Genomic DNA, 26,506 nt, shown 5'->3' with positions numbered 1-26,506 from the left:
ATTTCTGACCAGCCAGAAGCAGGTGCAGCACTAATTTTACTGATTGTGTGGGTGGGGGACTGTGATGATGACATCAGGGAAAGCATTGCATTCTGGAAAATGCTAAACCAGGAAGGACAGAAACACAATACAGAGCAAACCCCCCCCCCCACCCCCCCTCCCCCCCAAACAAATGGATTTTTGGTAGTTTCAAAACTGGGATAGATAGATAGGTAAGTAATGCTGCATGCTTCTGCAGAAGTTTAATTTTTTAACCTCTACCTGGAGTTTCCCTTTAACTTCACACATACCAAGTCTGCAGCGGATTTCACGCTGCAAGTTCTGATACTCAACACTGTTGTGGTCTATGGCTCTGAATTCTCGCAAGAGATTTTTATTCCGCTGCAAGTCATCAGGTCATTGCCTATTTGGCTAATTAGCTGCCGGGCCTCAGACAGAGCATTCTTACCTGCCTGTGCTCCCACCTGCTTCTCTGGCTCCTGGGTCAGTAGCTGGATCGGGACAACGCACTGATTGGCTGAGCGGGCTATCAGTGAGCCCTAAGAGTACGGAGTATCGCAGCAGTTTTCACTGCAAAACTCGCAGCGTGGAATCCGCTGCAAACTTGGTATGTGTGAATTTTCCCTAATTCTGGAATAAAGACAAACAAAAAACACCACATTTTTTACTGTTGCGGCTCACAAACCCCTAAGTGATTGCCCCTCTTGCGGCTTTCCAGCTGTTGCAAAACTACAATTCCCAGCATGCCTTGACAGCAGGTGTGTCACGGAATAGGACAAACTGACCCCCCACCCCCAATACTCCTGAATAGTCTGTCACAATATATCGTGAGATATATGGTGAAAAGCCTCCTCCTGATTTTTGTCCTCCCCCCATCCCGCAAAATGTCCTGCCGCCAACAACAATATCCCCTGCTGGCAGCTCATCCTCCCATGTACAACAACAGTCATATCCTGCACCTCCTGCACAGCCCGCACTGAGGACAACCTGACCTCCCCCCTCACTACGTGACCGGTCCCTCACCAGCACAGCTCCCGTGTAGGGCGGCACATCCCTGCAGAGAAGTTAGTAGTCAGGGTGAGTGTCACTTCATTGTCATGCTGTGTAACAATACATAGAGTCTATAGAGTGCATTATGTATAGAATACTATCTATTTGTACATGTGATACTGGTGTGTATTACAGGCAGTGTTTATCCAGTGTGTGTGTGTGTGTGTGAAATATAGCAGGTGTGTTTGTAAAGTTAGGATATTAGGTAATTGTAATGTGTATAGATATCATTTAGAGGTGTGTATCTTTAGCACATATTTTTGATATATTTTTGTATTTTTATAGCTACGTAATATAAATGTGTATTGTATACAGTGTATATAATGTTAGTTATTGGTATGTTTCATAAACAATGTATAAATAAAGAGCCTCATCCCCATCTACAACAAAAGACTTCAAGCTGCCATTGATATTACAGGGGGCAATACATGGTATTAAGAACTGGGGTATGTAAACTTATGATCAGGGTCATTTGGATGGTTTTGGTTGTCATTATGATTTAAAAAGAAAAAAAACAAAACAGTAGTTTCACAATAAATGGCTTCACCCAACCACTAACCAAGAGTGGGAAAAAAAAAGTTTTTTTTTTTTGTTATCATTCATATTCTCTGAAAAAGAGGACAAGAAAGCAAAAATTCTGCTGGTGTATGTAAACTTTTGAGCACAAGTGTATGTGATATTGGTGTATGTATTATATCCCAATTGTATGTGTGTAGTGTTAGTATTTTATACATATGTGAGCGCTGTAGGCACTATACAATCTGTTGGCACTATACAAGTAAATTTTTACCTTAAGTTATGTCATATAGTTTATATACAATGGGTTTGTATACAACACTAGTATATTGTATGTCTGTGTACTTGTAGATACATTAAACGGTTGTGTGTATTATATAGTGTATACCTGTATCATGTATCTATAGCATTGTATGTTAGGTTAGTATATCACATATCTGGGAAACTATATACAGTGGTACCTTGGTTTAAGAGTAACTTGGTTTAAGAGCATTTTGGTTTAAGAGCTCACAGTTTTTCAAAATTATGACTTGGTTTAAGAGCATTGCTTTGGTTTAAGAGCTCCCTGTACTGGGTGGTAGCGCGAGTGGAGGAGGGACATGGTCTACATAACTGGGTCTACAGCACTGTACTCTGACCCAGAAAGACTCCCTCACCTTCCAAATCATAGCAGATACACTTCAGGCTGGGGCTTACATCAGGGGATAGGACTGTGGGGGGTAATCTCACCATAGCTGTAACCCCTCTCTCCCTGGACAGAGAGTGCTGCATGTATGTGCCCACATCTGCCCTGCTCATTCCTTCATGCTCCCTGCAGTCTCTGTCCGCCCTTGTGTTTCTCATCCTCTCCATTACTGTACAGTAACTTATAATATCACAGATTCTGATGTTTCTGAATGTTTGTTTCATCTATTTTACATGTTATTCAGAATAATAAATCATTATTTTTGGGGTGTGCAACCAATTGTTTGAATATCAATGATTTCTTATGGGAAAATTTGCTTTGGTTTAAGAGTGGATTTGGATTACAAGCACCATCCCGGAACGAATTATGCTCGTAATCCAAGGCACCACTGTATATGTAGTGCAGCTGAGTATGTATGGTCTATTATAAAGAATATACAGTGGTACCTTGGTTTAAGAGTAACTTGGTTTAAGAGTGTTTCTGTTTAAGAGCTCACAATTGTGACTTGGTTTAAGAGCATTGTTTTGGTTTAAGAGCTCCCTGTACTGGGTGGGAGCGCGAGTGGAGGAGGGGCATGGTCTGTATAGCGGGGTCTACAGCACTGTACTCTGACCCAGGAAGTCTTCCTCACCTTCCAAATCATAGCAGATCCACTTCAGGCTGGGGCTTGCATCAGAGGACAGGACTGTTGAGGTAATCTCTTCATAGCTGTAAACCCTCTCTCCCTGGACAGAGAGTGCTGCATGTATGTACCCACATCTGTCCTGCTCATTCCTTCATGCTCCCTGCAGTCTCTGTCCGCCCTTGTGTTTCCCATCCTCTCCATTACTGTAAGTAACTTATAATATCACATATTCTGCTGTTTCTGAATGTTTGTTTCATTTGTTTTACATGTTATTCAGAATAATAAATCATTATTTTGGGTTTGGAACTAATTGTCTGCATTTCTATGATTTCTTATTGGAAAATTTGCTTTGGTTTAAGAGTGGATTCGGATTACAAGCACGGTCCCGGAACGAATTATGCTCGTAATCCAAGGCACCACTGTATATATGTACAGTATGTGTGTGTGTTTAGTAGACACATGTTAGTGTGTATGAGGTAATGTTCACACCATGCATCCTGGTAAATTCTTTTTTATGTCTAAATGCCATTTAAAACAGGATGCATCAGGGAGAGACATGGCTGTTTTTTCCTGTTGGAGAACAAGATCCAGACTGATCCTATTTTCCTAACAATAGCAGTAAGTGATGGCAGGACGGTCTTCCTGATCGCATCCTGTCTGAAAAGTAGCTATAAAACCAACTACACTTTTCAACAGGATACTTCAAAGCATGGTGTGAAATTATCTCTAGTGTGCATATATCTGTATAGTGTATGTGTATATCTATCTCCTCTCCCCAAAATGTACTTTATTACATGCACATTCTACTCCCTGTGTAAGCAGCAGTGCTTGCTGATGTTGCGGTAAAGCAGGTAATGGTAGTTGTTTATGGAGCTGGAGGTCATGTAAAGGTGGAGCGCCTAGTCAAGTTTATCTGGAATAGATGGCTTTGAAGGGTTTTCGGATTACCAAAAAAAAAATTGACAAGGGATACTCACCCATATTATTGCTGCTGATTCCACACTGTTGCTGCGGCCAGTCACTGGCCTTTGTGGTGCACTTCTTCCCAGATGTGATCGCTGATGCCAGTGATTGGCCACAGCAGTGCTATGCAGAGTGTACAGGACGACATTATATTATAAACGTCACATGTGCTTTGTACTGTTTCTCATTTATACTGTTTATTCATATACTTTTACATATCTTTTTTTCCACCCAGGTCCCTGAAGTAGAGAGTCTTCTAAGTCCATGTCTTTTCCACAATAACCTGACCGACCCACCAGAGATGGACAAGGACAAAAAACACGTTACTGAGGGGATATTACACGCCACCCTAGAGATCATCCATCTGCTGACTGGAGAGGTGAGGGATACGGGGAATTATGTGATACTGCTGACCTTCATCTTCATTCATATAATATGGAGTAGACCAAGTGAAGTGTTGGGAAGGTAGAAAGTAAGATTAGTGTCCCCTTCCTTGCCTAGGAGTACACCATAGTGAAGAAGATATCTGATGAGGAAGGACGGAGAAGAGCCCAGTTTCCGGTCATAGTGTTTCCACTGCACTCAATAAATGATAGAAGTAATGGACAGAAGATCCTGGAAATCACCAACAAAATCATTGAGCTGCTGACTGCGGAGGTGAGGGCTGCCGGGAATGCTGGGATACTTTTTTTTTTTTTTTTTTTATTATTATTATTATTATTTATACAGTAGAGAATCACACAGTTTCCTCATAGACAGGTATTTAAAGGAAAGCTGACAGCACATAGATGCATATACATGTACTGACAGTTGCCAGTTACTCCTAAGGGCTATGTTCATACATAGTAAGAGACCGGTTGTTCCATGACCCGGCCGGGTCACGGAACGGCCACTCTCTGAAAAGATCATCTCGGCCGGTACTGCAGTAACAGAACGATTGTTGTTAGTTATGATCGTTGCTACGATCGTTTACTCCATCTAATCCCAGCAAAAGAATGGACGATGTGGAATTATACTAAACGATTAACAATGATTTTAGGATCAGATCTAAATGAATGATCAATGACACACAAATGATTTTTTCATTGTTGTCTACAGTTACACAGAATGATTGATTATCTTTTAAATTCGAACGATATAATGATTTTCCGCACGGTAATCGTCCTGTGTAATAGGGCCCTAAGGCGCTAGACGAGCAAAATGTATCCTCTTTAGGACCAGGCCAATTGCAACACCAATTGTACTCTGTAATGACAGACTTAAATTTTCCATAAAATATGCTGCGAAACCGGGGAAAAAATTATTTGCACTGTGAAATTGGTAAATGTCTTTAAAAGTGCTCTATTCTGATCCTTATAATGCTTTGAGACTATTTGGGACTATTTGATGTGGTATTTTTTCGTGCTATGATCTGTACTTTCAATCGGTAGCTTGCTTATTGCGTAAATGCAATTTTTTGGTAATATTTTTTAATTCATTTTTTTCCAGATAAGATGTGACCAAAAATCAGCAATTTTACACTTTGCCATTTTTTTTTTTTGCACATGTGCAATTTACTGTAAGAGATCAGCAATAATTTATTAGTTCGGTCTGCACGCAGTGATTAATTCTGCACACAGTGATAGCAAATATGTTTATTTTTTTATTTATAAAATGGGACAAGGGGGGTGATTAAAACTTTTAATATGGGAAAGGATTTTCTTTATAGTTGAAAAATCTTTTTTTTTTTCTCGACATTAATTTCTGGAGGCCTCATATGAGCAATGCACTGATTGCTCATAGGGAGCAATGCAGTACATATGTACTACATTGATCTATGTAATCGATGCTCATTGTTATGTCGCTGAGGCCCAGCCCGATAAGTATAACAGATTGGCTTCTAATGATTGTATCGTGAGAAGCCAGTCTGCCTCCATGGATCCCTTTTTAATTAAATGATTAATTAGCTAATAGCCATGGTGCCCAGCTGCTGATAGAATGGTACAGATAGGGCTAATGTTGTGCCCTTAGGGAAACGTACATCATGGGTCCTTAAAGTGTACCTAGTAAGAAAATACTAAATATAACCTTTTTATCCTTAGTATGACTAGCTTATGATAACATTGTTATGGGTAGTAAAGCCAGTTGGTGAGATGTTTGCTGCCTGGTGTCAAAAAAAGTCTACACTTAAAGGAAAAGTCCTTTTTTTCCCCCTTCAAAAAAAACTGGGAACCAGACAGGTGGACAACGGACCCCAGCGGCTCTTTTGGAGAAAAAAAAAAAAAAAAAAAGTCCGACCCCAGACCTCGCCTTTAAATATCATAACAATGTGACAAAAATATAGGACTATATAGAAAAAGTGCATTAGTTCATGATTGCTGTATTCTTAAATAGCAAGTCTAAAATTGTCAGGTCCAAAACTTGAAATATGAGTATATAATAGATTGTTATATTTAATAGGAACTTGTTAAAGTTCTCCAGTATATTAGGAGAACGGCTGTACAAAATGATGGAAGTTATACAACAATGTGTTCAGCATTTCTATCACTAGTTTATGCTGCCCTCATTTAAGGTAAACGCTTCCCTATATTAAAAACACACAATAAAAAAAAAATCAATCAGAAAGAAAGGAGTTCATAGTAATACAATAGGAAACAAAGCATAAGATAAAAATGTTGCGGTTGTTTTCTTACACCAAATCTATATATTTGTTTGTGCCTCAGGTTCCTTTAAGGTGTCAGGATTTCACCGTTCATTTCTCTATGGAGGAGTGGGAGTATATAGAAGGACACAAAGATCAGTATGAGGACATTATAATGGAAAATCTCCCGCCTGTCACATTAGCAGGTAAGGGTAATATCTGGTTGGTTTAGGGGAAAGGTGCGGGTATGAAAGTCACAGATAAATCCAATCACCTGATATATACGTGAATATTCTATCTAGTGACTGTGTGTGTCTCCAATAGATGAATCCAGTAAGAGGAATCCAGGGCAATGTTCCAGTTCTCCGTATTTACACCATTATCCAGAAAGAAATAACAAAGTCCTACAAGACAGTCAGGTAGATGAAGCTAAACTCTCATAAATGTGGGATATAATCTTGTTTTGTTATCCTTCATCATCATCATCATCATCATTATCATTATTAAAGCGAATGTACCATCAGGTACATTCGCTTTAACATGACCCACTGATCGGCGGTGGCACAGAGAAGCCGGTGCCGCGGTCCATTTTTTTGAACTGCGGCCCGGTTCCCGTGTACGGCGCCGTTTTATTCATGGGTACCGGGCCGGGGCTGAAGCACTGGAGGCAGGCCGTGCCCCTCTATGACGCGGCTCTGTTAGAAGCAATGGTGCCAGGTCCCTCACAGCCTCCCTGCATGGTGATTGGATTAAAAAAAGTGGCAAGTGCGATGGGAGGGCTTTCGAATGTTTGCCGCGTATTTGACACACTACTCGATTGTATTTGAATCTTTCGAATACTGCAATTTTCGATCGAATACCTACTCGATCCAATCGTATTCGCTCATCTCTAAAGAAGATATAAAAAAATATCTGTTTCCTGTTTCCATGCTGCATAATTGTTCATTATTTTTCCATATTTGGTGACTTAGGTTAAAGATCGGACTACTATTAGACAGGACACTATAGCACGAAAGAAAAATACATATGAGATTGTCAGCCCTGAGATTTCTCCTGCAGATATCAGTACAGGTAGGTGCCATCTGCTATAAACAGGACAGGCAACAAGGCCATTTCAGACCCTCTTCTTCCTTCACTGTCTTCACCTTCTTGTGACATTGCTGACATGTATACACCCCCACCACCACTACCACCACCCCACAGTCTGGTGGACCAGTGCTTACTTGTTGTACCTGCCCTCATCCAAGACAAAAACCTGGATCCTTGAGGGGCCCTGGCAATTACCCAGTTTGCCCCTTTAGGGCCTTATTACACAGAGCGATAGACGGCCGAATCAGGCTGATTATCGCTCCGTGCAATAGAGACAACAATCAGCCGATGACGGTGATCATCAGCTGATCGTGTCTTTTGGCCCTGACCTAAAATCATCGGCTGCCGATCAACGTATACACTGTATACATACCTGTCCACGCTCCCAGTGTTATCTCAGCTAATCACTGGATGGGACCGTCGCGGTCAGTGATTGGCCGAGTGGCCTGTCGGTTCAGAGACCCATTCTGAAGCTACAGCAACGGCTCCGGGAAGGGAGCAGAGGGCAGAAGAACACTGGGACCGTGGATAGGTATGTATACAGTTTAAAGAGGACCTGTCAACACCCCCCCCCCCCCCCCCGACGACTGGAGCCGTCATTCTCTATGAGCGTCGGACTGATCTCTGATGCGTGCGCGCCGGGCTTCCCACGGTGATATCTCGCAACGGGAGCAGCTCCAGGATCGGGACTTCGTGAACGGGGTAAGTATAAGGGTCTCTAGCGGGGGGTAGGCCGGGCTCTGCCCCGGGACGGGGGTGACAGGTACCCTTCAAGGGCAAAACGATTATCAAGCCATGTAATAGGCTCAGTGACTGAGCGCCGAACTAGTAGACTGTCGCTTACTTACAGGACGCATCGAGCTGTCTAATACGACCCTTATGGCAGCCCTGTTGTTGAAGACTAAAATGGGAGGTTCAGATAATGGGAGTCCTTGGTTTTAGATAATTTGATGAGCACAGAGCCAAGGCAGGATACTCTACAGAAATGAAGGAGGATATATAGGGTGGTGTACAACACTCTGGACAGCTTTGTTTCTGAAAGTGGCGAATTTACCTTGTAGTCTTAATCCCTTCATGACCCACAACGTAACTGTGCGTCCTGGGTCAGATGGGGGGGGGGGGTCAGAGAGTGGTTGCGTAGTGACCCCGCTGTGATCCACTGCAATCCCGGTTGATATTAGTAGCTGGAGACCGCGGCAGTTAGCTATTAGCTATTAATTAGCTATTTTGATGCAGCTGTCAAAGCCTACAGCTGCATTTACATAGCTATTTTCCCCCCATCGATGGTGGTCTAGTGGGCGGATTGCCCCACTGTGATGCGATCGTGGAGGAACAGTCCATTCAACTTACCCAGCCGGGCCTCAGCATTGGAATGACGCTGATCCCAGCTCGGTAATTAACAGATCTGGTCTGCAGCAGACCAGAGTAATAAAGCACTGATCTAATGGATCAGTGCTGTTTTATGTATACTACACTGATCTATATGATAGTCCTACATCAAATATAGACTGGTGTAAACTGCCCACAGCAACCAATCACAGCTCAGTTTTCATTTTACCAGAGCTGAAAGCTGAGCTGTAATTGGTTCCTGGGGAAAGATTACACTAGTGTATATTTTACACTCTTTGATAAATCTTTCCCTATATGTGTATATGGTCTTCTGTTTGGAAGCTTCACCTTAGAATATTGTCAATTTAATTCAAGAAAGAAAATAATATTTTTTTTCTGTTTTCAGCGGTTGACTGCACCAAAAACATTGGGGGAGGTCTCTTTTTATCTCCACATCATGAAGTACAGTATAATAATATCACCAATGAATCTGGCTGTCATTCCATTACCCCAGATATACCTTCAGCCCTTTTCAGAGATTTATCTACTGGTCCCACTAATCACAAGAAACCATCATCTGCTCAGTCACAGATTGTTATACAAGACAGTGGTCAAAAATTACATAAAATACTTCCATGTATTAAATGTAGTAAACAATTTAAGAAGAAATTACATTTTTCTACGCACAAGAGAGTTCACAGAAATGAGAAGCAGTTTTCATGTTCAGAATGTGGTAAATGGTTCATCAGAAAATCAATTCTTGATAAACATCAGATACATCACACAACGGAGAAGCAATTTTCATGTTCAGAATGTGGAAAGTGCTTTTCTAACAAATCAAATCTTGCTGACCACCAAAGAATTCACACAAGAGAGAAGTCGTTTGCTTGTACAGAATGTGAAAAGTTTTTTTCTAACAAATCGCATCTAGTTGACCATCATAAAATTCACACAGGAAAGAAGCCATTTTTATGTTTGGAATGTGGAGAATGTTTTACCCACAGGTCAGATTTTCTTAAACATCTATCTTGTCATACAGAGGAAAAAACATTTTCATGTACGGTATGTGGGAAATGTTTTTGCCTAAAATTGGCTCTTTTTGAGCACCAGAAAACTCACACGGGAGAGAATGCAGCTTCATGTTCAGAATGTGAGAAATGTTTCACCAGGAAATCAAATCTTTATAACTATCAGATTAATCAAACAAGAGAACAACTACTGTCATGTGCAGAATGTGAAAAATTGCATCTTGCTAAACATCATAAAACTCACACAGGAGAAAAACCATTTTCATGCCAAGAATGTGGAAAATGTTTTACCCAGAAATCAAACCTCTATAGACATAAAAGAAATCACAAAGGAGTAAAACCATTTTCCTGTTCAGAATGTGGAAAATGTTTTACCCAGAAGTCAAACCTTGTTGACCATCAAAGGACTCATACAGGAGAGAAACCATTTTCCTGCTCAGAATGTGGAAAATGTTTTACTCAGAAATCTAATCTTGTTCAGCATCAAAGCCGCCACAGTGGAGAGAGGCCCTTTTCATGTACAGAATGTGGAAAATGTTTTTCCCAAAAATCTAATCTTGCCTACCATCAAAGAACTCACACTGGGGAGAAGCCATTTTCATGTTCAGAATGTGGAATATGTTTTTCACAGAAATCAAAACTTGTTAATCATCAGAAACAACACACAGGGGAGATGCCTTTTTCATGTTTAGATGTGTGGAATATATCCAGAGATTGAATCTTGTTGACAATCAAAGAACAAAAAAAGGGTTAAAGCCAAATTTATGTTTAATGTGTTAATAAAGCCTTGACAAAAAATTCTAAAAATGATGGCTTCTTTTTTTAAGAAAAAAAAAAAATCTGATAATTCATACAATGTAGATTACATTTGTGGAATATAAGATTTTTGGGTTGTTTGGAATAAAGGCTTTAAATACAGATCACATATTTAAAGCATACCTGTCATTTCAATATTCAAATTTGGCAGTTCAAAATTGTGGGCCCCCCATGAATAGCCCACCCCGTAGCATTCCCAATGAATAGCCTCCCTGTAGCATTCCCCATGAATAGCCCACCCCTGTAGCATCCCCCATAAACCCCCGTAGCATCCCCTATGAATAGCTCCCCCACTGTAGTATCCCTCATGAATAGCCCACCCCGTAGCATTCCCAATGAATAGTCTCCCTGTAGCATTCCCCATGAATAGCCCACCCCTGTAGCATCCCCCATAAACCCCCGTAGCATCCCCCATGAATAGCTCCCCCACTGTAGTATCCCTCATGAATAGCCCACCCCGTAGCATTCCCAATGAATAGTCTCCCTGTAGCATTCCCCATGAATAGCCCACCCCTGTAGCATCCCCCATAAACCCCTGTAGCATCCCCCATGAATAGCTCCCGCACTGTAGTATCCCTCATTAATAGCCCACCCTTGTAGAATCCCAATGAATAGCGCCCTCTGTGTAGAGTCCCCCATATATACCCCACCAGTAGCATTACCCATGAATAGCAACTGAACCCTCCCTTCCCCCCCCCCCAAGAAAATCCCCCAGGAATAGCCCCATGTGAAAAACAAATAAAAGTATACTCACCTGGCACATCTCTCTCCTCCTGGAGCTCCCAGCAGCTGTTAAGAGAGCTTCCTGCTGCGATGTCGGGCTTTCCTCTTCTCCTGGTCGCCACTGCTCCTCACTCCTCCATGTCCAGGAAGTGACATCACTGGATGCAGACGTGCCTATGCGCGGCACGCCCGCTCCTAATGGTGGGGATTTTAAAGCCTTGGGCCCCGGGCAGTTGCCCATATTGCCCTCAATATAATCCGCCTATGGTTACATATACCTTAACTTTGACAGTTTCATTCAATTCCTACAACTCTTTTTTTTGGTGCATTATTATTTCTGTGAATGAGCATATATAAACTGGGCGACCGTTTCGCGTATCAACGCATCTTCCGGCTTACCACCCCGAAGATGTGTTGATACGCGAAACAGATGTCAATTGCTATTTGTTATGCGGTTTTTTACTTTGCCGTTGGCCTTAATAAAGCATCAACCTAAGGACTTTTTGGTGAGTGCAGCCCTCTTTTTCACTCATATTCCATATTAATGAGTTCATAAACTTATGAAATTCTTGTTACAATGTGTATACTTGTCCATATACTTGTATGCACACTTGTTCATATAGGGGGAGATTTATCAAAGGGTGTAAAATTTAGACTGGTGCAAATTGGCAGCCAATCACAGCTCAGCTTCCAGCTCTGGTGAAAGGAAAGAGTGTCTGTGATTGGTTGCTGTGGCCAGTTTGCACCAGTCTAAAATTTACACCCTTTGATAAATATCCCCCATAGTGTATACATACACCCTGTATGAGACAAAAATATATGCAGGAAACTCACCATTACAGGGTCTATGCAGGAAACTCACCATTACAGGGTCTATGCAGGAAATTCACCATTACAGGGTCTATGCAGGAAATTCACCATTACAGGGTCTATGCAGGAAATTCACCATTACAGGGTCTATGCAGGAAATTCACCATTACTGGGTCTATGCAAGAAAAAGGTCACAAATGCAGTGAAGAAGCATTCTCTCCACTACACTCTCGCAAGGGTCCAACTATAGTACTTGTATATCTGTATAGCACTTTTTTAGAGTTTTATTCTACATACATGCACAAGGTATATATTTGTGCCTCGGGAAAACACCTATGTCATATACACTCTTCCAAGGGTCCAACTATAGTACTTGTATATCTGTATAGCACCTTTTTTTAGAGTTTTATTCTACACACATGCACAAGGTATATATTTGTGCCTCAGGAAAACACCTATGTTATATACACAAGGGTGCCAGTATAGTACTTGTATATCTGTATAGCACATTTTTGTTCTGTGTACCCTTTGCTCTTCTATGCCTAATCTATCTACCTATCTATCTTTCGCCCTCTCTATTTTTCTCTCTCAATCACTATATGTTTCTCCTCTCCGCTTTCCTAAAAATCTTTTTGTCTTTGCTTTTGTACAATATCTTCTCAGTGCAGCAGCAGCAGCAGCAGCGTTTTGTCACTGAGGAGCTCTGTGCACTGCTAACAGTCTCCTTCCTCTCTCTCTGCAGACTGCGTCGTGCGGTCATGTGACCGCTCCTCTTAAAGCAATACCAACATCACACAGGGGGTGGGCTAGTGCAACATCTCTGCTGATTGGATGTGTTTCGGGCATCATAGGAAAGCGCTTTTCCCGCCCAGAACACTTCCTGCTTTCTAAAATGGCGCTGCCATTTTAGAAAGCAAGGAAAAAAAAAATTCGGAGCGGACTTCCAAAAATCTGAATCCGACCGGACTCAGACTTTTGGAAAAATCCGAACTGGATCCCATACCGGCCGAAACGGTTCGCTCATCTCTACTCAGGGTATTGCAGGAGCGGGCCATGGGGCCTCCTGATGCGGCGGGCCCCAAAGCAGCTGCTATGGCTGCTACAATGGTAGTTACGCCCCTGCCTTCTAGTACTTATCAGCTGCTGTATGTTCTGCAGGATATGTTATCTTCTCATGAAAGTCCCCTTGGGTAACTAAAAGGTGTTTCAGAGATTGATTCCGGGGGTCCTGAATTCCATTCCATAGCACATCATCCATGTACTGTAATTGCAGAAAACATTGTGTAAAAAGCCTCAAATAATGTTTATTATTATTATCAATAGACGACCGTCATTTCACGCTAAGATCCTGTAGCAGGAATATAGCCATAAGATAGCATGTCAGTTTTACAGCACAGCTGTAAGCAGGGGCGTAGCGAGGATTCACAGGGCCCCACAGCAAAAAACTGTAAGGGCCCCCCCTCCCCTACGCACAACACAAAGGACTGCATATATATATATATATATATATATATATATATATATATATATATATATATATATATATATATACTCCTGTGGCCAGAGGCAGAATCCAGCCTACAGCCACAAAATTGACAGGCAGAGCAGGGAGCCAATGGCTGCTTGCTCTGTCAGTCCCCTGTCACTTACCGCGGTGACTGCGGGGTTCCTGATCGTTTTAACAGACCAACGGAGGTCTCTCATCTTCCTCCGTGCGGTCAGATCGGCGCTCTGATGATTAAGTCTGCCACAGGCAGGCTTAATCAGCAGAGCGCCTATCACACTGATCAATGCTATGCCTATGGCATAGTAATGATCAGCGTGCATAATGTCCCCCAAGGGGGTTAAAATGTGTAAAAGAAAAAAGAAAAAGAGAATCTGTGTAAACCTGCATATGGTTGTGTTCGGGCTGACCTATAGAATAATGGTATCATGTCGTTGTTACCATATAGTGTATTACGTAGACACAGGAACCCCCCAAACGTTACCATATTGCATTCTTTTTTATGATTTCACCAATTTATACTTCATAAATAATAATTTTGGGTTTCCATCATACATGTTATGGTAGAATGAAAGACGCCATTACACAGTACAACTATTCCTGTAACAAATAAGCCCTCACATGGCTTGTAGATAGAAAACTGAAAGTGCTAGAGCTCTTAGAAGGGGAGGAGGGAAAAACGAAAACACAAAAGCGATCCACTGGGTCATTTTGGCCTTGGTCCTCAAAGGGTTAATACTTTTTTTTTTTTTTTCTGTACATTTTATGGTTAAAAAAGGGTGCAAAATTAAGCCATTATATGACTCTATATGTGGGAATATAATACGGCTATTATAGATGAGGAGTTACAAACATGCCAGAGATCACTGACGGGGGAAGGGGTTAAAGTGCACACAAAGCTCGTACAGCGTGATAACCCTATTACTGACTCCACCCATAACCAGTCACATGACTGTGACATCATGGAAGGTCCTATAGCTGCTAGGATCTATCTGGTTAGCTGTCCGGTATACCTTTAACTGGTATTTGTTGTTATAACATGCTGGGATCATAGAGTACAGTAATACATGTGTATACAGCATATGCGTGTTATATACACCGTATGGCCTCATTCACACAGCTGTGCTTAGATCAGTATTTCGTATTGGTATTTGTAAGCCAAAACCATTAGCTTAGGAGTTTTGGCATAGAAATATTGATTTATGATACTGAGCCCAAGTGGATTATATCTATACTATTTATAATAATACAGGGTTTATATGATGTTAAAGTTTATATATCAGTATATATCTATTTTTGTGTACAAGTGTGTATTATATACAGTGTATCTATAGAGCTGTATATACACAGTATCTATAGCATGTGAATGTGTATTGTATACAGTGCACTGTATATAAATAATGTGTGTGCATAGTACAGGGTAGTGAATGATTTTATTGTATTATTTATTTTACACATAGTGTATTCATAGTATCTATACAGCTGTATCTATAGATCTATCTATAGATATTGTGAGAATGAGATAATATACACAGAAATATCATATAATTTATGATGTTGCGGAATCTGTTGGCGCTATACAAATAAATATTATTATTATTTATAATGATGTTATATTACACACTAAGGATGCACGATTCACCGAAATATCGATACTACTATATGTTCCACTAACATCATATATATACCAACAGTGAATATATTGCACGGATATATTCTTTTTATGGCGTTCACCATGCAGGAAAAGTAGTGTCGTTTTTTTTTTTTAGTTCAGATATTTCTATAGTTATATATAGTTTCTATAGCCTCAGAGTATGTTCACACTATGGAATACGCTCAAAAATTTCAAGGGGAGGCCGTGAGGCGGACTCTGCTTTAAGTTCCGTCTGTCCCAATGATATTCTCAAGCTCAATCTGCCGTCCGCTCAAAGAATTGAGCTTGAGAATATGGGACAGGTGGAACTAATGTGAACATACACTCATAGATTTTTTTAGATTTTTTTTTATTTAAAAAAAAAACAGGGAAAAGTAGTGATTTTTATTTTTTACACAGTGGATTTATTTATTTATTTACATCTTTTTACAGTACACTGCACTAATGTAAGTAGTGTACACTAATTCTTATGGTATTTGGCATCCAGGGATTTTCTATTACTTCCCCAGCAAGGTGAATATGTGTACAGGTGTGCTGTGGGGGCGCTAATAACACAACAGAATGCCAGTCACTGATGGCAGATAGCAGCGGGCAACCCTGGGCATAGACTCGGCTCAGCTACTAACATCCCTCCATACTTATACAGGGCACATGTGCTGTACATACAGGGCAGATTCAATACGCAAACACATATATACACATACGCATATACACACACACACACACACACTAACTTCCTGTGTCTGTCTCCTCTCTAGTACTGTAGATGTCACATTCCAGGCCAGCAGTAAAGGGGTCAGGAGATCAGGCTGTATGGGAGGGGACAGGGCACACACAGCTTCCAGTCATACCTGCTGTGTTGCTGGGCCTCCCTCCCCCTCCTCTCTGCTCCGACACTGACAGACAGCAGCTAGAAGACATCTTGCCACTTGCAGACCCCGGGTCAGTCAGCTACAGAGACACAGTGACTGATTGTCCCTCACTGTTTCTCTATCAGAACTTTATGGGGAGAGTTTGAGTGTGAGGGAGTTGTTGTGCCCTGGGCTCCTGGTACATACAGGTCACTACCCTTCCTGGAGCTGTAAGTCAGCCTTAGCTAAAATGAAAGTAAGGGATGTGCTGCCCCCTAGTGGAGCAGAAAATCTACCGCCTGAGGCAGAAAGTCCATTCTACCTCATGGCAGAAGCGGCCATGGTCGGAGGTCTATACTTACTATCTGTTGGTGCCAGTGTCTATCTGCTAATAGAGTGTTGCTCAGACAGACTCTACTAGAGCATCTCACAGATCTATGCAATACTATAGCATTAAATAAATCAGAATACGCAGTCTGTCAGTTGATTTTAAGTCCCCTCTAGGAATAAAAATAAAAAAATAAAAAAAAGGTAAAAAAATAATAAACATCAAAACCCCCCATAGTAGAAGTTCTAATAATCCCCCCTTTTCCCATGTAAAAAAATAAACATATTTGGTATGGCCGCATGTGTAATTGCCTGAACGATGTCACTTTCCGATCCCTCCAACACTTAGTATTCTTTATCTTGCAGGTTCCATAAGTGAAAGACTCTTTCCCTAGATCATGAGTCCTGTCTGACCCACTAAAGATGGACAAGGCGAGAAAATCCATGACTGAGAGGATATTAAATGTCACATTAGAGATAATCTACCTGCTGACCGGAGAGGTGAGGTCATATCCTATATTTATGTCACTAAGAAAGGAAGGAATTCTGGGAACCACATGACATGACATCATATCCAGGGAATTGTTCACACGGTGTCATATTTTTAAAGGGATGTTACTAGAGTGTTGATGGCAATATATTAAAGTGAAACCGTTTCTCTCCAAGCACAGGATTACATAGTAGTGAATAAAGTATCTGAGGAAGAATGGGTCAGGACTCAGATCCCTAACATGGAGCCTCCATCGTATTCACTGATGATTGAGAGAAGCAAGAAGCAGAAAGTTCTAGAAATCACCAACATGATCAGTCATCTGCTGACAGGAGAGGTGAGCGCTGCTGGAACATAACAGAGTAACATCAAGTTTAGTAATAATTCCTGTCCTGGTAGTAAATGAAGGGTTGTCTGTGATTATACATATAGCATTTTCCATATGTGTTCTTCATTGATTTTCCACCATCAGTCTCTGTGTGAAACTGTAGCTACTGGATGTAGATTGTGTTACCATTAGAGATGAGCGAACCTCGAGCATATCCATGTTTTCCAGACAACCTTAGAGCTTTATCCCAGTTTAGCAGCCCCTGCTAATCAAATGCCGATCTTTTCGGGTTCGGATCAACCCGAACCCGGTTCGCTCATCTCTAGTTACCATATAAGTTTCCCGCAAGGATACTCAGCCGCTGAAGCTCCTGAGGAATTCCTAAAAGCTGGAGCGGAGAAGTGGGCCATGTGGTAAGAGGCAGCACTGCGTGAGTCCAGGTACTGACAGAGTCTCTAACAGGGCCGCCTCAGTGCTGAAACATGCCTCGTGACACATGGCTCTGGTCCAGCCGTCAGGAACCCCACAGGGGCTGAACATGGATATTTAACACTGTTTAGGAACAATTAAAGGTCCCCATACACGATATACTAAAGATTTAGCTGTTCCGAGCGTTCATATGTGTCGGGAGAATGGAACAGATAACTGTCGGTCAAACTGTAGGTGTCTCTAGTGCCAAACAACGCCGCCAAGTTTAAACACTTTACAAAGTATTTTCTTGGTTCAATAAAGTATAGGTGCCCATACATCTTGGGCATAAAGTTGCCCAAACCTACTGCCGCTGGAGCAAACCTTAGACATCCAGACTTTCCACAGACAGATGATATTAGTGGAAAGAAAGGTTACGCTTTTTGGGTTTTCACCTCATGACCCTTTTGTTCTTGGATAGATATGCTGGTGCAAGAGCAGTCCCCATAGAGAATACATGTATACAGTTTGGTGTAATCTTAATGTTACTCTCAGCTGAAGTAGACACAGTGATCTGCACCACTCTCACAGAGGACTCAGGTATGCATAGGCAGGGCCGCCATCAGGAATTTCGGGGCCCCATACAACCAAAGTGTCTGGGCCCCCCACATTAATAAAAAAAAAAAAAATTGTGTGTTTGACCCACGCCTTGCTGGGAGGTATAATTTGGTTCAGATCAATTCTAGAGAACTGGCTCATATACCCCATTTTCCCCAGTGGCTTAAAATGTAACCTCTGTTATACAGTTATAAAATTGTAGAAACTAAATGTGAACAAGGTGCAATTCAAATAGACACTTACTTGTATAGCTGTCTCTTGTGATCTGTATGCAGTGCATTATATTCACCCTTGCAACGTACAATTTATAGCGTGTCTACAAGCCCAGCGGGGCTCATTATGATGGAGACTAAAACTTATACAAGAGTGGGGTAGGGGTTCCCCTGTATTCAGAATGCTGTTGAGTACTAGGCAATGCCCCGTTTGGGGTTATTGAATTTCGAGGGTCTGGGGGGGCTGTTTGATTTGTATATGTTCACCAATATCCCCCCCCCCCCGGGTATGCTCACTAACATAGAATATGTTGATAAGGCTAATATAATGAGGCTGTTCCATGTTAGTGAGCATATACAAATCACCCCCCCCCCCAGGCAGACTAGTTTAGCTCACCCAAGCCAGTGATAGCGAATACATGGCGGTGAGAACGCTTTCTAGGAGATCCTGTTTGTGCAGCAGAGGTGTCTTTATCCTGCTCTGCATAGACCCTCGAAATTCAATAATCCCAGACGGGGCATTGCCTAGCACTCAACAGCATTCTGAATACAGGGGAACCCCTACCCCACTCTTGTATAAGTTTTAGTCTCCATCATAATGAGCCCCGCTGGGCTTGTAGACACGCTATAAATTGTACGTTGCAAGGGTGAATATAATGCACTGCATACAGAGCACAAGAGACAGCTATACAAGTGAGTATCTATTTGAATTGCACCTTGTTCACCTTTAGGTTCTACAATTTTATAACTGTATAACAGAGGTTACATTTTAAGCCACTGGGGAAAATGAGATATATGAGCCAGTTCTCTAGAATTGATCTCACACACAGACACCAGCACACATACATACAGACACCAGCACACATGTATACACACATACAGACACCAGCACACCAGGGCACGATGAAGTTTGAACTTCTGCAACCTGGAGAAATCACCTGATATCACCTGCAGTCCTATGTAACACCACATAACACAGTGGTATCTCTGAGTACAGATAATGTAGTAGATGTCACCTGCAGTCCTATGTAACAGCACAGATAACACAGTGATATCCCTCTGAGTACAGATAATGTAGATGTCACCTGCAGTCCTATGTAACACCACAGATAACACAGTGATATCTCTGAGTACAGATAATGTAGTAGTCACCTGCAGTCCTATGTAACACCACAGATAACACAGTGATATCTCTGAGTACAGATAATGTAGTAGCTGTCACCTGCAGTCCTATGTAACACCACAGATAACACAGTGATATCTCTGAGTACAGATAATGTAGTAGCTGTCACCTGCAGTCTTATGTAACACAACAGATAACACAGTGATATCTCTGAGTACAGATAATGTAGTAGCTGTCACCTCGGGGCGCCCCTACTAAATGATGTTCTACAAAATAAGAAAAGTGTCATACAGTGACTCACCGGTGATGTCTTCTTTGATCTGAGGCGTCACTTTCCCTTTTCCTCTCCATCCGGCCCAGACCTCCATGATGAGTCCTTCCAGATACGTTTCATCCCCTTAGAACCTGCGAGACAAACAATTTAGGCTCCGCACATTTCTAGCAACTTCCTTTCCTTTCTCCCCCCTGTAGACTCCCATAGTAACTGCGCTGTGTGGGATGCCCCCTGTATGTAGGATCCCCTGCTGTGCCCCCTGTATGTAGGATTTCCAGCTGTGCCCCCATGAGCTAATAATGCCCCAAGAGGTGGCCCCCATGAACTAATAATGCCCCCAGAGGTACCCCCATGCACTAATAATGCCCCCAGAGATGCCCCCATGAGTTAATAATGCCCCCAGAGGTGCCCCCATATACTAATAATGCCCCTAGAAGTGCCCCCATATACTAATAATGCCCCCAGAGGTGCCCCCATATACTAATAATGCCCCCAGAGGTGCCCCCATACACTAATAATGCCCCCAGAGGTGCCCCCATGAACTAATAATGCCCCCAGAGGTGCCCCCATATACTAATAATGCCCCCAGAGGTGCCCCCATGAACTAATAATGCCCCCAGAGGTGCCCCCCATATACTAATAATGCCCCCAGAGGTGCGCCCATACACTAATAATGCCCCCAGAGGTGCCCCCATACACTAAAAATGCCCCCAGAGGTGCCCCCATATACTAATAATGCCCCCAGAGGTGCGCCCATACACTAATAATGCCCCCAGAGGTGCCCCCATATACTAATAATGCCCCCAGAGGTGCCCCCATGAGATAATAATGCCCCCAGAGGTGCCCCCATGAGCTAATAATGCCCCCAGAGGTGCCCCCATACACTAATAATGCCCCCAGAGGTGCCCCCATACACTAATAATGCCCCCAGAGGTGCCCCCATACACTAATAATGCCCCCAGAGGTGCCCCCCATATACTAATAATGCCCCCAGAGGTGCCCCCATATACTAATAATGCCCCCAGAGGTGCCCCCATACACTAATAACGCCCCCAGAGGTGCCCCTAAAAAAAACAAACATCCTACTCACCTAATCCGCGCTGTGCAGGCAGCAGCTCTTCCTCCTCCTCTTCGGGCTCCATCTTGCGAGCCGCAGGGACGGGACTTCCGGCAGACGTGATGACGTCACATCATCACGCCTGCCAGAGGGGCACATGATCACGGCCCGGCCTCCCATAGGCTGCTGGTATGAAGTGCCGGCAGCCTATGGGAGAGAATACAGGAGGAGGACGCTGACAGGTCCTTCTCCTGTATTCTGATCGCAGCGGGCGGAACATTAAAGCGATCAGTGCATCCCGAGAAGCTGCGTGGCCGCAGCTTCTCGGGATGCTCAAAAACAGGTGGCAAGGGGGGCCGTGCGGACCCCCCTAGCGTAGCGGTCGGGGGGCGGCGGCCGGCGGGCCCGCCGGGCCCCCCCCCCCCCCCGAGTCTCTTAGGGTCCGGGCCCCATACGGCAGTACCAGTTGTACTGCCCTATCGGCGGCCCTGTGCATAGGTATCCCCTATGGAATAATTCACATTGACAAACTGTAGGTGCCTCCTGCTGTTCAGCCAAAGGTTCTGTATAGTCCACAATATGAAAGAAATCAAGCAGGGCACTCACCATATAGTGTGTCAAACGGTGCACATAAGGAACGCGGCCAGGAATGCCGGGCACAACACTTGGAGAGACAGCTGCTTAATGTTACTTTATAATAAGGTATTAACTAGATGAATAGTACAACAACTACCCATCTTGCTTTTGCATCGTGCCCTTTCCTTGCAGGTTGTAAACTTGGAATCAGGGCCCCATCTTCTTTATATTATATTATAGTATTGTACTTAACAACTTAGTGACCATTCACATTCTAGGAGCTAGAACTTCATTTTTTTTCAATGACATATCATATGAATGTTTGTTTTAGAATGTTTGTTTTATTTATTTTTTTGGGAGGAGGGATATAGTTTTATAGCTCTATAACTATAGTGCAGTTTATTATACTTGCCAGAATTTTGCTGACAGACAGTGTACGCAATCACGTCTCCACCCTGGCACTTGTCAGTGATGGGTGTCAGTCAAGAGTGTGTGGTGGGAGTAGAGCACTGGCATCATGTTGCTGGGATTCGACTGCTATGCCTACTTGCAGGCGATGTGATAATAATTAGTATAAGAAAAAAGTTGAAAATGCAGCTTTGCAGAAATGTTACAGACACCGCATCAGATCGCTGTGTGCCTCCACCATCAGGTATAAGGGTAGCTTATAGGGCTTCTGGGAGCTCACAGGTCCTTGGAAACGTGTAACATGTAACTTATTGTACAGTAGTTACCGTATATATAGTTTTATTATTGTAGTTATTGCTATGTGAGGTGCTTTTGCTTTAGTAATCTGTATGTTTGTGTTCATCAGATACCTATAAGATGTCAAGATGCTGCTATTCACTTCTCCTTGGAAGAGTGGGAGTATTTAGTAGGACACAAGGACCTATATGAGGATATCATGATGAACAACTACCAGCCAGTTATTTATCCAAGTAAGTAGATCCTTTTCTTGACTGTAAAGGACAGTTTCACCTAAGAAATACTCAAAACTGAGCAGAGAGACATGAAAACCCCTAAGGGCCCGTTTACACTGAGCAAAGTGGCGAAATTTCAAGTGTAGTCTGCGCATCGGATGCCACTTGAAATTCTGCCTGTCACATTGTTTTGATGACATTTTCCATGCGTCTCCACTTTCCGCCCAAAGAATTGACATGTAGATTTATGGGCAGAGGGTGGAAGCGTGCGAGAAATCCCATTGAATAAATGGGACAGGCGGAATCTTAAGCGGCATCCGCGGCGCAGGCTCCACTTGAGATTTTGTCACTTTGTTTTGATGACATTTTCCATGCGTTTCCACTTTCCGCCCAAAGAATTGACATGTAGATTCTTTGGGCAGAGGGCGGAAGCGTGCGAGAAATCCCATTGAATAAATGGGACAGGCTCCACTTGAGATTTTGCCACTTTGTTCAGTCGTTTGTTCAGTTTGCTGTCAGTGTAAAGATCACATATATCCTATATTTACTACATGCTTCTAACATGCTGCTTACATTACTACCATGAACTACAATAACAGAGATCCATTCGCCTGACCTGATGGTTTGTGTTTTGCAGTACAGGATCCTCAAGCCTTGATGTCTCATCATAGTCTCCTTTACAAGACTATAGCGACCCCTGTGGTCAACTTACAAAATATCAGCAAAAGCGAGGTGACTGACAGTATACTAAAGCTGTTCATGGAGATTATCTTTCTGTTTATTGGAGAGGTAAGGGACTCTGGAAATCATGTAGCATTGCAACAACATTCCCATTTTAATAGGATGGAGACGTGACTGGGAAAGGGAGGGAAATAGAAATACCATATTTTCACTCTCTCTCCATATATACACACACAGGATCATACAGTCGTTCAGCGGACATCTGGTGAGTGTTTGAGTTCCATCAATCAACCCCATTTGTCTTTTGGAGCAAGTAAATCCCAGAATATCACCACAGAGCCTCTAACCCATTTACTGATACCTGAGAGAATCCATAAGCAGAAGATCCTGGACCTCACCAACAAGATCACTGAGCTGCTGACTGGGGAGGTGAGGACCGCTGGCAATGCTCCGCCATACATAATACAGTAACCAGATGCTGATTCCATTATTGTGTGTATTAGGTTCCTATAAGGTATCAGGATATCACTGTCTATTTCTCCATGGAGGAGTGGGAGTATATAGAAGAACACAAGGATCAGTACAAAGATGGACATCAACTCTTCACATCATTGGGTAAGAGGAGAATTCTTGTAAAGAAGCAAGCAGCCTTGAGGGGTTAGGGCAGATATTCAGTCACTTGTTTGTATGTCCTAAAGTTCAAGGAAAAAACTTCAGAGAAATGTTCCAGTCTTCTTTAGCCCTTGAACAAAGGGACGTAACACCTGCAATAGTAGTCACTGAGCTGGCGCAGATAATATTGCTGTAATCTCACAGCCTTAACAGTCCTAATAATTACCAATTATATCGCAAATGTTGTATACCGCTGCCCAGTGCCCATATTACTAGAAACAGCTCCAACCAAATACCACCAGTTAGTACATCTTCTAATGGCAACTTTGACCCCCTAAGCACCTCTACTAATAGCAGCACTGACCCTCTTAGTATATTTTCTAATGGTAGCTTTGACTCTCTCAGCACCTCTTCCAATAGCATCACTGACCCCCCTCAGCACCTCTTCCAATAGCATCACTGACCCCCTTGGCACCTCTTCCAATAGCATCACTGACCCCCCTCAGCACCTCTTCCAATAGCATCACTGACCCCCTTGTTACCTCTTCCAATAGCATCACTGACCCCCTTGGCACCTCTTCCAATAGCATCACTGACCCTCTCAGCACCTCTTCCAATAGCATCACTGACCCCCTTGGCACCTCTTCCAATAGCATCACTGACCCCCTTGGCACCTCTTCCAATAGCATCACTGACCCCCTTGTTACCTCTTCCAATAGCATCACTGACCCCCCTCAGCACCTCTTCCAATAGCATCACTGACCCCCTTGTTACCTCTTCCAATAGCATCACTGAGCACCTCTTCCAATAGCATCACTGACCCCCTTGTTACCTCTTCCAATAGCATCACTGACCCCCCTCAGCACCTCTTCCAATAGCATCACTGACCCCCTTGTTACCTCTTCCAATAGCATCACTGACCCCCTTGGCACCTCTTCCAATAGCATCACTGCCCCACCTCAGCACTTCTTCCAATAGCATCACTGACCCCCTTGTTACCTCTTCCAATAGCATCACTGACCCCCTTGTTACCTCTCCCAATAGCATCACTGACCCCCTTGTTTCCTCTCCCAATAGCATCACTGACCCCCTTGTTACCTCTCCCAATAGCATCACTGACCTCTTTGTTTGCTTTTACAGAAATGTGGAAAACTGAATATCTCCTATATTTATAAGACCTTGTTTTTATATGTCTCATATGGGAAGCATTGCTGCTTAGGCTGTTCTATAATATATTATAATACTAAATAATACTTACACACATGATTGTGTTTCCAGCAGATGACTGCACCGAATTCTCAATGGGACATACCTTATATCCAGAGTGTGAAACAGAACTTGAGCATATCTCTGAACTTGCTTCTGGGGAACACTCAGTTACTCCAAATATACCTTTATTGCTTCCAACTAGAGATCTGCCATCTGATTCTAATAACCAAAAGGAAACCCTATCTGATAAATCGCTGGCTATTAAACAAACCAAAGGTTGCGGAAGAGATAAAATATTTCCATGTACTGAATGTGGAAAACATTATAAAAATATATTTAATCTTTCAATGCACATGAGAATGCACAGAAATGAAAGACCGTTTTCCTGTACAGAATGTGGGAAATGTTTTACCAAGAAATCAATTTTTGTTGAACATCAAAGAGTTCACACAGGGGAGAAGCCATTTGCATGTACAGAATGCGGAAAATGTTTTACAAAGAAGTCAGCTGTTGTTGAACATCAATTAACTCATAATGGAGATAAACCTTTTTTATGCTTTGAATGTGGAAGAAGCTTCTATAAAAAATCACATCTCGAGCGTCATCAGAGAACTCACACAGGAGAGAGGCCATACGCATGTTCAGAATGTGGAAAGAGCTTTACTAAGAAATCGATTCTTGTTGAACATCAGAGAATCCACACAGGAGAGAAACCTTTTTCATGTTCAGAATGTGGGAAATGTTTTGTAGTCAAACGTCATTGTGAAAGACATCAAATAACTCACACAGGAAATAAGCCTTTTTTATGTTCAGAATGTGGAAGAAGCTTTGCCAGAAAATCACATCTCAAGAGACACCTGACAACTCACACAGGGGAAAACCATTTTCATGTGCAGAGTGTTGTTTTATAGTAAAATATTTCAAAGATGGCAAAGAAATCACTTTTTAATGTTTGTTTTATGTTCAAGCAACTCAGAGGGTAGAAACCATTATGATCATCATAATGTTAGAAATGTTTTGTTTACAAATGGAAGGACAAAAAATACAGGCAGGCTGGTGGGGACAGGAAAATAATAAAGAACTGAACTCTCCTGCCACTGCGCCTCCCGGGTGCCGTTCACATTAGCCGGCCCCTTGCAGCTCTGCTCGCTGCAACATTACGACCCCGGGTAAGTGATTGCCCACTCAGACAAGCCGTGACGGGACAGAACACCGCCCCAGTCCCTGACTGGCTGAGCGGGCGATTGCCCAGCTGGGCCGTGACTTTTCAGCTGGTAAAGCCGGGTGCGTGACGTGCCCAGTTTCCAGCCGAAGCTAACAGCCAGCTGCTGCAAATAGAGGACCTGGGAGCGGCGCACTAATGGCACGAGGACGGTTGAGTTTAGATCTTTACTATTTTCCTGCCCCC

General features: G+C 42.7%; 1 protein-coding gene across 1 annotated transcript; it reads left to right on the top strand.

The window, feature by feature from the left end:
• Positions 1–4,072: 4,072 nt before the first annotated feature.
• On the top strand, positions 4,073–26,159 carry LOC138800067 (zinc finger protein 585A-like). Its single transcript, XM_069981874.1, has 13 exons — positions 4,073–4,218; positions 4,341–4,496; positions 6,542–6,665; positions 6,784–6,878; positions 7,431–7,530; positions 9,284–10,618; positions 16,991–17,091; positions 17,262–17,417; positions 22,491–22,614; positions 23,234–23,385; positions 23,515–23,706; positions 23,781–23,892; positions 25,168–26,159. Exons 1-13 carry the CDS (start codon positions 4,141–4,143, stop codon positions 26,007–26,009), a joined length of 3,567 nt encoding a protein of 1,188 aa, XP_069837975.1. The 5' UTR covers positions 4,073–4,140; the 3' UTR covers positions 26,010–26,159.
• Positions 26,160–26,506: the final 347 nt, after the last annotated feature.

Source organism: Dendropsophus ebraccatus, chromosome 8, assembly GCF_027789765.1.
Source record: "Dendropsophus ebraccatus isolate aDenEbr1 chromosome 8, aDenEbr1.pat, whole genome shotgun sequence".
Lineage (NCBI taxonomy): Eukaryota > Metazoa > Chordata > Amphibia > Anura > Hylidae > Dendropsophus > Dendropsophus ebraccatus.
The sequence above is the reverse complement of the archived record's forward strand: the minus strand, read 5'-3'. Positions and strand labels throughout refer to the sequence as shown.